At 46.1% G+C, this 14,827-nt stretch overlaps 3 protein-coding genes across 3 annotated transcripts in view; 2 read left to right on the top strand and 1 right to left on the bottom strand.

Annotated features, from left to right (window-relative positions):
• The window catches only part of Lamb3 (laminin subunit beta 3), a 74,122-nt gene extending 69,771 nt beyond the window's left edge, over positions 1–4,351 (bottom strand). The window contains exon 1 of the mRNA XM_029475036.1: positions 4,227–4,351. The gene's annotated coding sequence lies outside the window, so the exon portion shown is untranslated. The remainder of the gene's footprint in view (positions 1–4,226) is intronic.
• Positions 641–1,663, top strand: G0s2 (G0/G1 switch 2). The gene is made up of 2 exons (XM_021176845.2): positions 641–835; positions 1,022–1,663. The coding sequence occupies exon 2, from the start codon at positions 1,050–1,052 to the stop codon at positions 1,359–1,361; it is 312 nt and encodes a 103-aa protein (XP_021032504.1). The 5' UTR covers positions 641–835; positions 1,022–1,049; the 3' UTR covers positions 1,362–1,663.
• A 5,552-nt stretch (positions 4,352–9,903) lies between the features above and the next one.
• Hsd11b1 (hydroxysteroid 11-beta dehydrogenase 1) overlaps positions 9,904–14,827 on the top strand; it is a 46,845-nt gene continuing 41,921 nt past the window's right edge. Inside the window, exon 1 of the mRNA XM_021176794.2 lies at positions 9,904–9,996. The gene's annotated coding sequence lies outside the window, so the exon portion shown is untranslated. The remainder of the gene's footprint in view (positions 9,997–14,827) is intronic.

Raw genomic sequence — 14,827 nt, 5'->3', positions numbered from 1 at the left:
CACACACACACACACACACACACACACACCTCTATGCATTAGAAGGAACCCTCAAACCCTCAAAGAAAAGCTTTCTATTAGGTAACTAGTACTGTTCCTGCTGTTCTCATGTCTTAGTAAAACCTACCAGCCAAGAAAGCAGCACTCTGGAAGAACATTCTACTCCCTGGAGATATGGTTTTTCGATCTGGTTTGTCTGCTCACTGCAGGTTCCCTCTGTTGCCTTCCCTTCCACCCACACCCTCCCTGACTGGTGAGAGGTGACCTTTCTGGATGAAAATGAACCCCAGATTCCCTCATTAGGGTCTTTCTCTGTTCCTCCTGGACTACAGGGGAGCTTGGGCCAGGGAACAGAGGAACAGACAAGACTAGAAAGTGTGTCCTGTAAGGGAAGCATGCCACACCATCACCTGGTGGTCTCCTCTTTGGCTGCACACTGAAGTGGTGGTGCCTTGGGCTCTCAGTTTTTGCAGCACCAGCAGTCTAGGGTCTCAGGGCGCACATAGCAGGGGCGTGCACTACTCGTGGTCACCTCCCTGGTCCCCCGCCGCGCCCCTCCCGTTCTTCCTTTCCACCCCCACCCCCCACCCCACCCCATCCCCCACCCTCCGCCACTCCCGCCCCGCTTCTCTTTCTGCAGTCAGGGCTCAGGCCAGCGAGCCAGGAGGCGGATCCCGGGCAAAAGATATAAGGACTCTGTTCACAGAGCGCTGCAGCTGCGAAGTGTCCCTCCCAAAGAGCAGCGGCTGAGGGAAGAAGGACGCCAAAGCCAGTCTGACGCAAGGACGCCTAACCTTCTCCAGCAAGTGCTGCCTCTCTTCCCACTGCACCCTAGGTGAGCCTCCAGGCCCGGGAACCGAGGGTGGGCAAGAGACACCAGACCCCCTCCCCCAGCTGCCTTCTCCCCTGGGCTCGAGTTCCCCTAGTCAGCAGCCACCTCCTTTCTGGGCTTAGGGTTCCCTGCTCTCTGCTTCTGTCCCTCACCCGAACTCAACCCCATTCCTCTCTGCTACCTCTGCAGGCCCAGCCACCCACAGCCCAGAGCTCAGATGGAAAGTGTGCAGGAGCTGATCCCTCTGGCCAAGGAGATGATGGCACAGAAGCCCCGAGGAAAGCTAGTGAAGCTATACGTGCTGGGCAGTGTGCTGGCTCTCTTCGGTGTGGTGCTCGGCCTAGTTGAGACGGTGTGCAGCCCTTTCACAGCCGCCAGCCGTCTGCGCGACCAAGAGGCTGCAGTGGCGGAGCTGCGGGAAGCTTGTGAGCAGCAGTCTCTCCACAAGCAGGCCCTGCTGGCAGGAGGCAAGGCACAGGAGGCGACCCTGTGCAGCCGGGCCCTATCCCTCAGGCAGCACGCCTCTTAAGGCCGTTGACTGACAGAGAAGGGAGTGAGACACAGATCATGACCCAGGTGGGCGAGAGCAGAGTCACATGCTGTTTCAAGGTGACACCAAATCCAGAACTGACCCTGCACAGATCACCTAAGGGGTCTGGGACTGATTTGCTGCTGTGCAGCACGCATTGTGATTTGCCCTAGGCTGTGCGAGCAATCAAGGAGCTATCACTTTGCATTAGAGGAGACAGGCTTTTTATACAGTTATTTTTATTGTTATTATTATTATTGCAATGACTATCATTTTGCATTTTGAAATAAAAACCTTTTATACTCTATCTCATTATTTAATTCTTGGGAGGTGAGATGACTCTCTAACCCAGAACTGTGGCTAGTCCTGCTTCATACCTGGGGCTTGAACACTGCCTGGCACAAGACAGGTCTATTCACACAAGAGTGAAACTCTAAACATGGTACAGGTGTTAGCATTTTTTGGATCACAAGATAAATCAATTTCTGACCTTGAATGAGAGAGAGAAAGAGAGAGAGAGAGAGAGAGAAAACCAGTGGATTTCTAGAGCAAAGAAAAAGTTGTCTCTTACTCCATTGTGCTGGAGATTCCTATGGCTGATCTCTCTGCTTAAATATTAGAGTGAGGAGGTGAGGAGACAGGGAGGGGAAGGAGAGGAGGGGAGGAGGTTGGAAGAACAGAGAGAAAGACAGAAGGAAGCATGGGAAAGAAGGGAAGAGAAAGAGGAAGGATGGGGCAAAAAAGAAGCCCAGCCATCTGGTGGGAGCAGAAGCGCTCTCTCTCCTAAGGGCACAACTGGCCACAGTAAGCTTAGAAGGAGAAAAGACTGTTATCGCAGACCTGAGTCCTCTCCCAGGAGTCAGAGCTGACCTTGTGTCAACAGCTAATTTAGTAACAGTATGGGGCTCCCCAAAGTGTCCTGGGAGGGCCAAGAAGATAGCCTGATGCCACTCCCCAGGATCTTTAATGTCACCTCTCTAACCAGGTGTGAACATGTTAACTTGACTCTCCAACCTCCCAGCCTGCTTTTATACACATAGACACCTCCATTCCCTTTAGCTCTGCTAACCCAAACTCTCCCCAGCGCTTCTGGCTTGGATCAACTGTCATCTCTCGCTAAAATCCACCCCCACCCCACCCCCTTCCAGGGAAAGAAGGAAGGGACTGTGAATGAAAAGAACATGCTTGAGTCTTCAAAGGAAAAGCATGTCAGTGACGCCAGTGTTCTTCCTGTTTCCAAATCCAGACACTTGACCTTGTGTCAAGGCAGAGTCCAGCCTTAACTGCCCCAAAGCTCCCAGTAGCAGGGCCAATCCAGCCGTTTAGTCAGTCTTATAGATGCCTCTTCCACAGGCTGCTTGCTCCTCTGCCTACTCACCTTGTCCAGCTCATCTCCTGCATCACCTCCAGTGCTGGTCCCCTTTAGTACCTATCACCTTCCTGTTCCTACACGAGATTCTAGTGTCTCCGTGACCTGCTTCTTTCTACCTCCTGTCTGCCTTTGCAAGCTGCCCAGCATGGACACTGATACTCTTTTTTATTAGATATTTTCTTCATTTACATTTCAAATGCTATCCCCAAAGCCTCCTATACCCTCCCCCACCCTGCGCCCCAACCCACCCACTCCTGCTTCCTGGCCCTGGCATTCCCCTGTACTGGGGCATATGAACTTCGCAAGACCAAGGGTCTCTCCTCCCATTGATGGCTGACTAGGCCATCTGCAGCTGGAGACACGAGCTCTGGGGGATACTGGTTAGTTCATATTGTTGTTCCTTCTATAGGGTCACAGACCCCTTTAGCTCCTTGGATACTTTCTCTAGCTCCTCCATTGGGGGCCCTGTGTTCCATCCAATAGCTGACTGTGAGCATCCACTTCTGTGTTTGCCAGGCACCGGTATAGCCTCACAAGAGACAGCTATATCAGAGTCATGTCAGCAAAATCTTGCTGGCTTATGCAATAGTGTCTGGGTTTGGTGGTTGTAGATGGGATGGATCCCCAGGTGGGGCAGTCTCTGGAATGTCCATCCTTCCATCTCAGCTCCATACTTTGTCTCTGTAACTCCTTCCATGGGTATTTTGTTCCCCATTCTAAGAAGGAGCGAAGTATCTACACTTTGGTCTTCCTTCTTGAGTTTCATGTGTTTTGCAAATTGTATCTTGGATCCTTTGTGGTTTTGTTTACATTACTCTCCTCATACCCGTATTCTCTACATCTCTGAGGAAGGTAGCCCTCAGTGCTTCAAGGACTTCAAGTTTTCTGCCCATCAGTAAACTATACATCAAGCCATGTGCTCTGTTTTTTGGGTGTGATGGTTATGTCTATATTCAGAGAGTTTGCCTATGTATAAAAACACAAGTGCCCAAGCATACAGATAACTTAGTCGTTCTAGGTTACAGTGTAACATCTCTTGCAGATTTTCCTTCACAGCTCTTCCAGTTAGCCTGAGCTGTCGGAATCTCTCTACCTCTCAGAATCTTATAGTTGTGAAGTGTAAGTCTCAGGCTGGCCCATGGTAACAAACTTTCCCCTCCATTGCTTTGTGGGAAGATGGCTCCCTCATAGTCTGATCTTCCTGAGGACAAGAACCGTGTCTTCTTCAATTTTCACACAATCATCAGGTCAAGGAAGTCATGGCTTTTTCATAGCTATCTGATTTAGTGCCTGGAATGTACATAGGAGGAGAAACATTTGTCCCACAAGGATGCTTACAGAGAGAGAGAAGGAAAGGGCTTGCCTCATCACATCAGAATCATGTCATGGTCTCATGAGACATTTGGTCATGATCAAGCAGAAGAACTCCCTCACTCCACAAAGAGACAAAAACTATTCTTGGTCTTATTCTATTTGGCAGTGTTAGTACCAACCTGGGAGAAGTGACAGAAGGAATGCTCGTTGGTTCTATTGGTGACACAGGACTGACACAGCAAAGTCAATAATAACAATGGATGATGATGATGATGGTGATGATGATGATGATGATAACTCACCAGGCTGGAGCCAACTGAAACAGAATAGAGAAGAATCACCATAGAATGAGAGTCCAACAGGTGAGTTTTATAACCACAGAAGCAAAAGACACAGCCCTGAACTTGTCTGTGAGGAGACTGGATCAGCTGTCTCCTGCTCCTGTCCTAGTGACTTCCCTGCTACGATTAATTGCACTCTCCAGCTGTGAGCCGGAGTAAGCTCTTCCTTCTCCTGCTTCTGTCAAGTATTTTGTTATAGCAGCAAAACAAATAACCAACACCCCAGCAGACCTATTTGTGCCTGAAAAGATAAACTCAGCAGTCTGCTCAACAAAGCTCACCCTCACTGTATACATCAAGTAACTCACCTTTCAAACTATTTCAAGCACTAAACAGTGGACATGTTCTGAAATGGAAACCATTTGGAAAGCTGGTTGGATGATGTTTTGCTATGAAAGGCTAAGGCAGACTGGTGAAGGAAAGTTTTGCTGAAGCAGATACATGAAAGGACACGTGATAAAAAGATTCTTTGCGGACTACATGAATGTATTGGTCCCCCTTGCATTGTGTAGTTGAGCTGCATTTGTCAGCACGCCATAGAGAGAAACGCACCGAAAACTTCTGGTGGTGTACTGCAGTTTGTTGCCGCTTCCGAGGACCCGGGCTGATTGGATGCTCATGCTAAGGCAAGACCTATGCCGAGGCAAGACATGTGGACACGTGATGTTTGGAGGGTATAAATAAGACTCCACAAAGGGACAGAGAGAGAGCTTGACTTGCTGATACAGCTAGCTGTGCAATGCTTGTGTGGGTTTCAAATCTCTGATCTTCACTTCCCTGAGAGAGGCACAGCCTCTCCTGATGTTCCTGTTCGTCCATCCTGCTGACTCAAGCCAAGGCTGTGTCTCTGCTAGCTCATGTCACCACTGTTGCTAACCCAACTCTACCTAAGTGGACTGCTGGTGTATCCATGAGGTGTTTGTGAGTGGGTTGAGCTGCCATTGCCTGCTAACCTGTGAACTGAAATGCCGATTTCCAGAAAACATAGACAGGAGTTGCTCCAAAGAACCTGTCTAAACAGGTCAACTTCCTCCATATACTTTCTTTTCCACTACCTCTGGTGGGTGATGGGCTACAAAGGAGGCTAAAGCATTTAAGAGCCATCATTAAAAATAGGATTTGAAAAAATTAAAATTACAATGTTCTTTGATAATTCTGGAGGGTCGGCCCATCTGAAAGTGTTTCAGAAGACCCTTGGACCATCTGGTATATTCTCTGGGTTCCTTGTGCTTGGATTCCATTTGTCTTCATATCTACATCTGGGCTACTAAATCTCAATGAGTAAACAGCTTGACTAGTCAGCTTAAGAGTGTACTTTCTGATCATTACACCTAGACCTTCATGTAAAGTCATTAGGTATCTTGTTTAGAAGATACCCCCACTGAGCAACCAGACAAAGATCTCTACATAAAAGCATTGGACACTTTGGGTTAGGAAGTGTGTTATTGTTAGTTACTCAACACAAGTCTTGGTATATGTAGCCCATATGATCTTCTGCTTCAGAGGCACACTGCTTGTTTGAGACAGAAACTCAAAGTGGTCTTGTGGTGGTTTAAATGAGAAATGTTCCTCACAGTCTCAGGTCTCTGTTAGAGGTCCTCAGTTAGAGGTGCTGCTTGAAGAATTTTAGGAGGTACAGCCTTGATGGAGGAAGTCTGTCCCTGGAGGTGGGCTTTGAGAGTATAAAGCCTCACCAATTTCCAGTTTTCTCTGCCTGCTTCATGCTTGTGTTCAAAGATTCTTGCCCTCAGCTCTGTTCCTGCCCCCAGGCCTGCTGTTTGTGGTCATCATGGACTCTCTGGAACCCTGAGCCTAAATACATCCTTCCTTCTATAAACCGACCGCCTCAGTCAGGCTGTTTTCTCACAGCAACAGAATACAGGCAGCAAATTTGTTATCTTACCATGTTGACCTTGAACGTTAGGCTCCCCTGCCTCAGCTTTTTCAAGTGTGAAGACTGAAGGGGTGTGTGGGTGTCCCCATACCAGCTACAAGCATGTCCCTTAGCTAATACTTTTACCACCCAGCTGCTCATTTTCCTGCAGCTTGCTTTGGTTTTGTCTCAATTATAAAGTCTTGCTTTTTGTGGGTTTGATCTATTCCTAGACTGGACAGATTTAATGCTACACTACTCTATTCCCCAGCTATGAGATCCCTTACTGCTTGCAGCTTCTCCGGGCCACGTGGTTCTGTCCATCTTCCTTCCACCTCCTCTCCTCTGTCTCTTCCTCTTCTCCCCTCCTTCCTCTCTCTCCCCTCTCTAAAACCTTCAGCCCCACCTTTCCCTTCCACTGCCTGATATGTAAGAGTGTTTGATAGGAATGGGTGGAGATAAGGACTAATAAATAACCAATCTGATCCAAATTGATCCTCAAGGACATGGTCTATCTTCACTGGTGGCCAACGCAGGGAGGGAGGGATTGCTGGTCACGCTGAGCTATGGGAAGCTGCTTCATCCTCATGTGGAAGGCTGTGCTCATCTGTATTTCAAGGTACTAAATCAGGGTCTTTTCCTACATTTTGCTGAGAAATGGAAGCCAAGACACCAACACTACTCACAGGCACATGCTCTGTCTGTGCCTCTCAAGCCAGGCTCTATGTCTTCTACGTAGAGATCTTGCCTCCTGTGGAAATTTTGCATCTATCTGATTCTTGCCCTCATTTTGGTAAAGGAAAAATTTTGAAACAGAGTACCAATGGCCATCCTATAGGATGGTGGTTCTCAACCTACGGTTTCTGACCCCTTTGGGGGGGTTGTATATCAAATATTTACATTATGATTCATAACAGTAGCAAAATTATAGTTGCGAAGTAGCAATGAAACAATTTTATGGCTGAGGTCACTACAACATGAGGAACTGTATGAAAGGGTCACAGCATTAAGAAGATTGAGAGCCAATGCTATAGGACTTTTGATGTATTAAAATCAATAAATTATTATACATTTAAGAAGAACTGAATCATGGTGATTTGGAAGTGGAAGCAGGTGGCTCAAGAGTTCAAGGCCAGTATCTATTACTTGGTGAGTCTATGGCTAGCCTGAGCTACATGGGACCTCATCTCAAAGAAAGAAAGAATGAATGAAAAAAAAGAGAGAGAGCATAGAAAAAGAAGTGGAACTTCAGAATTGTTAGGAGAGTGAAATAGTTAGCCCCTTTTCCTTGTTTAAAGACCCGTTTTGCTATGTAACCTCCAGACTCTGCCTGCAGTCTTCCCTGTGCACCGGAATTACGGGTGTGCAACTGTGCCTGGCTAACAGTTTAGTTAGCCTAAGGAAAAGTGAACACACACTTCTGACTTGAGGACGTGTGTTGCAGCAAATCTCCACCCCCAATAAGCCTGTGCAAAGAATACACAACTCAGTTACAATATTTATAAGCTGCATGCCTAGACTGGGCAGATTTACTGCTGAACAATTCTATTCCCCAGCTATGAGATCCCTTGCTGCTTGCAGCTTCTCCGGGCCACGTGGTTCTGTCCATCTTCTTTCCACCTCCTCTCCTGTCTCTTTCTCTTCTCCCCTCCTTCCTCTCTTCCCCATCTCTAACACCTTCAGCCCCACATTCCCCTCCCACTACCTAATCACAGGTTCTAGTCTTTATTTGGCTAGTTTAAATGGGGAGAAGGTTCACACGAAATACCTGAGTAGCAGAATTAACATGAAAATACAAACAGCACCAGGCAATCCACAACTGAGGTGTTTTTTTTTCACAGAAGCCCACCCTCCTTTTGTGTTTCTGTCTCTCATGTGGCTTTACTTGACCTTCCGTGCAAGTCACCCATTTCTTCAGAGAGTTCCCCAGAAATGAGCAACCATGATTAGTAAACCAGAAAGCAGCCCTAAAGAAATTAGGAACAGTTAAATAAAAATAAAAATAGGCCTTATGAAACTTTCCAAAACTATACTGGAGTAGAACCAGCAACTAAAGTAAAGGAGGGCTTGTCTGCCTCACACAACCCATGTTCTCTTAATTGGCTCAAACATTAATAAGAGAATTTAATAAAAGATACTCAGATGGAAAGTATCCAATACCTGTTTAGGAGTTTTCAGAGTGCTTTAGACAGACAGGAAGGTAGAACTCAGTAGAATGCAGAGTTCTCTGGAGAAAGTAAATGGCAAAGTTCCCATCCTCTCAGTTGAAGTCAGGACCCCACACAGCTCAGCATCCCGTATGTGCTGCCATGCTGACAAACTCCATGCTCATTTTGTGACTATACAAACTCACCTCCCAGAGAAGAACTGATCCTAACATGGCTTAATGCTGGAACCAAGCAGATGCTCTTCAAATATCTGCTGAATATGTGAATAAATTAATAGAAAGAAAATGAACATATGTGTGTGCATATGTGTGCCTGTGTGTGCATGTGTGTGTTTCTGTGTGTGTGCATGTATATATGTGTGTGTTTCTGTGTGTGTGCATGTGTATATGTGTGTGTTTCTGTGTGTGTCTGTGTGTGTGCGTATATATATATGTGTGTGTACATGTATATATATGTGTGTTTCTTATGTATTTGTATGTGTGCATATATGTGTGTGTATTTCTGTATGTGTGCATGTGTGTGCGTGCATTATGTATTGATGTATGTGCATATATATATATATATATATATATGTGTGTGTGTGTGTGTGTGTGCCTATATGTGTGTGTCTGAATGATGTGTGCATGTGTGTATGTGCATGTATGTATATCTGTACATGTGTGTCTGCGTGTGTGTGCATGTGTGTATGTCTGGGCATGCACTATGTGGTTGTGTGCGTGCATGTATATATGTGTGTGTGTGTATGTGTGTCTGCATGTGTATGTATGTGTGTGTATGTATATGTGAGTGTGTGTGTGTGTGTGTACTGTCTTCCATCCTCTACTCCAGACCTGGGATGAACTGGATTGGGGTTATTTGTCTCTGAAAATGGAACCCCTGCTCTTCTGGGTCTCCCTCTTCATCCATTCTACTTGCTAGCTGCTGTGGTCATCTTGATTATTTTAAACACACCTAAAGTGTGGGTAGGCACACAGACCTACAGTAAGTATCGGGTCACTAGAGTCTCTCCTTGTGGGGAAGAAAAATCTGTCCAAATATGGTTCTTGTTTCAGTAACTTCCTCTGAGGCAAAGCCAAGACTAAAGAGAGCACCTGCTTGGGTGGAACATGGCTCGTCTGCTCGGTCTGTTTCCACTGAGTGTAGAGCTAACAATAGTAATGGGAAAGTTTCCAGGGCAACCAGGACCACTTCAAACATCTCCAAGCCAGGCTGCCCACGGTCCCCCTGTCCTTTGGGGAGCCCAATGGTTATGGCTGGATTGGCTCCCCCTGGCAGGAGTCTCCCTGCTGCAGGCTGGGTCCTCAGAAAAGGCATCTTCCTAGTCCTGGGTTTCACATACATTGTATCAGGTGGCAGACCAGCTGGTTTCAGTCTTGAATCAGGTCTTTTGGCTCCTCCCAGAAACCAACCAACTTGTGAGCAGGAAATCCTGCCCCTCCCCAAAGAGTGGGAAACCACAGAGGAAAAGAGATGAGACAGAAGGATAGAGAGGAGGAGAGAGAGAGAAGAGAAGCAACCAGAAATAGGCAGCCAATAAAAAGGAGCCGCACTTATCTGAAGCCTCAAGGTAAGACTTTATGAAATTGTATGTTGTATGTGACACTATCACCACTCAGGACTATACACTATACACAGTAGGGCTAACAGGTCTGAAAAGAAACCAACTTCTATGTCAATTTCAATTGCTGGTCAAAAAAAAAAAAAAGCTGTAAAAATTAAAAAATGCTGAGGGAGTTCTGGGCTGCGGGAGGGATGACATAAAAGGCAGATGGAACAAGGGTCTGGTGCTGGCACCAAGAGCAGCCGATCATTTGGCAGTAGGCTGTTAGTTGGAATAAAAAGTTGCTAAGGCTGTGGGAAGTCACAGCATTCTCAAGTTCTTCTGGAGGCACACAAAGCTAGCAGGGTGTACGCGGTTCTGAACTGATGACAGACATAATAATCACTAAACCCCATCTTCTCTGGAGACTTGTTGAAAGGGCTGTGGGCATCCCATTGCAGCCAGTCAGCCAGGCCTCCATGCCAGTGGTCTGAGATAGGAGCTATGTGAAGTGGGGTTCCATGGTCCCTGGAGGCCGGAGTCTCTCAAAGCTCTCTCTGTGCTACCATTTCTCCTTAAATTCCAGCCCAGCATCTGCTCAGGACACTGACCTGAGGTTTCAAGCAGCCTGTTCAGAGGGCAACCCAAGGTACTCCTTTCACATCAGGGAGTTAGAGAAACCCTAGCACCAAAAGGAAATGCCATTCTCAACTCACAGTTGCCCAGACTCACTGGCTATCACTTGCCAGCCAGTGCAAAGGGCTTCAGTTACTGCTCTAATAACTTGGGGGTGGCGGTTCAAAATAGCTAAGTGCTTCAGAAAACATCTAGACAGGGCAACATTGTTTCACAGCGGTTGGCTTTTTAAAAGGGCTTTTCTCTCAACAGGAATGTAACAGAATCTGATGCACTTCATAACTCTGTGTGTGTGTGTGTGTGTGTGTGTGTGTGGTGTATTGTGTGTTGTGTATGTGTGTATGCTTATGTTGCATGTGGTGTGAATAGTATGTGATGTATGTGTTCAATATTAGTCTATGTGATGGGGGTAGGTGCATTGAATTTTGGTATGTGCAGTATATAGCATATATATATATATATATATATATATATATATATATATGGGGGTATCTGTCTTCAGTGACATATTTCTCTCTGAGATTTGTGATCAAAAGCTATAAACATGGTGGGAGAGGTAAGGAGAGATGAAGCAATCTCTCTTCTGCTTGCTTGTCAAGAATTTAAAGGAATCGCCTTTCTCTCTTTAGCATGATGTAAAAACAAAATGAAATCAAATCTTGCCTCTTCTTTCCTGCTCATTTTAGTACAGCTAAAGCTGCCTGAATCCAATTCTGTTTGGGAACAAACCATAAAGGTAATCTAATTTAATTAGTCCCATTTGCCAAGTGAGGCAATGGGAGCCAAGACAGGGAAGTGCCTTACTGAAAGCCACGTCTGTGCCTGTAGCAGAGGGGTGACTGGACCCCAATTTCCTTACTGAGGATCAAAATCACCCAGACTTCACAGGAAGAGACTGGGTGTCCCCAGAGCTCATGGACACTGCATCTGCTGGTGGGGTAAGAGAGTCAGCTACAACGTGTAAGTAATTCTTGGCTGGCAGGAATAGGAGAACAATAGTTCACCAATGTGAGCTTTTCCAGGGCCTGTTTCATAACTGTTTGGACACTAGAGGATACGGACAGGAAGTGGCTTGTCATGTGGGAATGGGAACAGTCCCATTCTTGTCATTGAACCGGCATTTCATGTGTGTCTCCTCTCTCTGCAATCTTCAAATTGCTCATTTTATAATATTTTGAGTTGGCTCAGCTTTGCAGAGAAAACAAGATGTTGTTATTTCTGGATCTAGTGTTGGTAGGCCCTGGGTCACATGCTGCACTAGTGTGAACAGCGATAACCAAGTGGCTTCTCCATTTCTCCCTTGCTCTGGCTGCTTCCATTTCTCTAGACTCCTGTTCTGCACCCGCACATCACTCTTCTTGGGATGCCTTTCCCCCAGTTTCACACCCAGAACTCACACTTAACCTTCAAACCTTAGGTCTAAAGAACCTCCCCCGGAGAAGTCCCTCCTGACACCCCAGGCTGGCCTGAGCCGCTGTCTCCTCTGTGAGGACTGTTACAGGTTGCTATTCCACCCTTGTGAGCTTGGGGCCGCTCATACACTTCCATGACACTTGACTATAATGTACTTTGGAGCAGACACCATACATCAGAGTCTTTATTTATATTCCCACCACCAAATAGTTTCAGAAAGATCTTAGTGTTCAAAAATGTTTCAATAATAATAATTTTAAAAAGGCCTGGATTCCATCACAGCATAAAGGGGGTATAGTGATGTTGTCTGTTATTCCCACACTTGGGAGATAGAGGCAGGAGGATCAGAAGTTCAAGGCCATCCTTGGCTACATAGCAAATTCCAGGTAGCCTGAACTAGAAACACAGCATCTTCTCCTTTGCCAATAGCGTTGTAACAAAGTCTCCTTTCCATGGCCTTGATTTATGGGTTCCTCGTACACACTCTGAGCCTGATGGAACACTCAGAAAAGACCACTCGATTAAGCACTGCATCGTGAATCAATATTTCTACCTCCTTACAAAAATGTTCTGGTCACAGGGGAAAAATGCTCCTGCTGGACCACAAGGGCAAAGAGAGAAGCCGGGACAGAGATAGTAGCAATTGAGAAATCTCAACACCCTTTCTAAAGATGGTCTGAGTGTTGGACACCCAGGTGCTCATGAAGCCTTGGGAGAGAAGTGGAAACATAGTGCCCCGACCCCTGGGAGAGCTAGAAACAGCAGGACTAGACAAAACTCACCTGAAAGACCAGGTTGCCAGCCTCCTTTCCTGGCTCAGCTCCTAGAACAAGCACAGTCTGGCCTGTGTACCTCTACCCACTTATCCTATTCCACAGTCACAATGAATGAAGGACATCCCTGCAGGAAGAACCCAGTAAAAAAGAAAGATACAAGAGACCTGGGCACATGGGGGTCTCCTTGTGGAACTGACACTCCCCCCATACCATCCCATAGCACAGTAGCAATGAGAGGGGAAAACCTGGCCAACAACCCGCTCAACAGTAACAATTACCAAGGTAGGATGAGAGCTCCAAACATGGCAAACTACATGGAGATCTGCCCCAGCAGCATCGATGATCTCTGACATTAGGGAAGACAGAACATCCACAGATGAGGGTCACAGGGACGTATTTTTTAAAAGGACACAGAACAAGAAAAGACTCCCTGAAGAAAGAAATACAACTGGAAAATTTTAAATTACAGTGATGGGACCTGGGAGATGGCCCAGCAGAGCACTTGCTGTGCAATTGCAAAAACCTGAAGTCAGTTCCCAGCACGACATCAAGAGCTAGACTCTGTGGCACATACTCAGACCTCAGTGCTGAAAGGCTGGAGGAGGCAGGTCCCAAGAGCCCTCTGACCAGCCAGCCTGGTTGAATCAGGTAACTCCTAGTTCAGTAAAAGAACTTGTCTCAAACACTAAGTGGAGGGCAATAGAGGAAGCCACCTGGAATCAACCTCCAACCTCTACATGCATGTGCATGTACATCCACACACATGTATGTACACACACCCATAACATGTATGTACACACACCCACATTTTGTGTGTATACCCACCCACATATATATATATATATATATATATATATATATACACTCACCTACATGTGCATGTACCTACCCACATGTAAATGCACCCACCACATCTGTATATACCCACCTACGTGTATGTATACCCACACACATATGTATATGCCCACCAACATGTATATACATCCACCCACATTACACACAATTATGATGAACCACCTAAAGATAAAACTATGGGATTCTCCCAGAAAGAGAGAAAATAGGGGAAGGGTGCGTGGATATAAAAGATCAGCCTAGAATCCCTGAAATTTTCTAGTAAGAACTATGGTCGGGGAGAGAAGAAACAAACCCACTAACCAATAAATACTTTCTCCAAAGCTTCCTAAGGCAAAGGACTTGAGATTCCATTTGAACAACCAAGAGTGTACTCAATGCGCTCTACAAAACAGAAAAACAAACCCCTCCAAACACAATACTGGAAATGTTTCACCCCTTAAATGAATGTAACTGAGTTCTCGAGAGCGAAACAGCCCATGAAGCAACAACTGGGATCCAAACAGCATTTTGACTGCTCAGTGCTGACAGCACAAGCTAAGAACTGGAGCAGCACAGCAGTGTCCTCCAGCTGGGAGAAAATAACATCCAACCTAGAATTTCTTGCTCAGCTGAACAGAGTAAAGAGGGAGTTAGGATACGAGATAGGCTGATGATAACGTCCTGATGGAGTCACGCCACACAGCAACGTTAAAATGTAAACTAATACTCCCCCCTTCAGAGTACTTTTTACATCAAAAATCCATTAGCATTCCTGGGTAGTTACACTAAGAAAGATGAAAATGGGGATCCCCAGGTAACTGCAAAGGGAGCTTCCCGCACCACCAAATGGCAAAGCTCTGTCCAAGCTGGAAGAGATGAAAGCAGGCTTACTACCCAGCACATGGGACCTTTATGCTTGGTTTGTGTTTCTTACCAGAAGTTCTGGAGAACATAAGCAACTCAAAGAATAAAAATGGAGATGTTTATTAACTCCTGAGGAGAGGCAAAGGACACAAGAGAAGAAAGGGAACCACAGCCCTGGTACCACCTCGGCTTACCCTAATGACTCGAACACTGATTGATAATCCCATGGAGACTGTGAAGGTGTAGCATTAGGGCCTGGAAGACACCAAATCAAGTGTCGTTTAAAAAAAAATCTAGGGACTAATATCCAATATATACAAAGAGCTCAAGAAGCT

The sequence above is a fragment of the Mus caroli genome, chromosome 1, assembly GCF_900094665.2.
Source record: "Mus caroli chromosome 1, CAROLI_EIJ_v1.1, whole genome shotgun sequence".
Lineage (NCBI taxonomy): Eukaryota > Metazoa > Chordata > Mammalia > Rodentia > Muridae > Mus > Mus caroli.
The sequence above is the reverse complement of the archived record's forward strand: the minus strand, read 5'-3'. Positions and strand labels throughout refer to the sequence as shown.

Excerpts from the sequence above, each read along its gene's own strand:
- G0s2 (XM_021176845.2), top strand. The coding sequence starts at position 1,050 with ATGGAAAGTGTGCAGGAGCTGATCCCTCTGGCCAAGGAGATGATGGCA.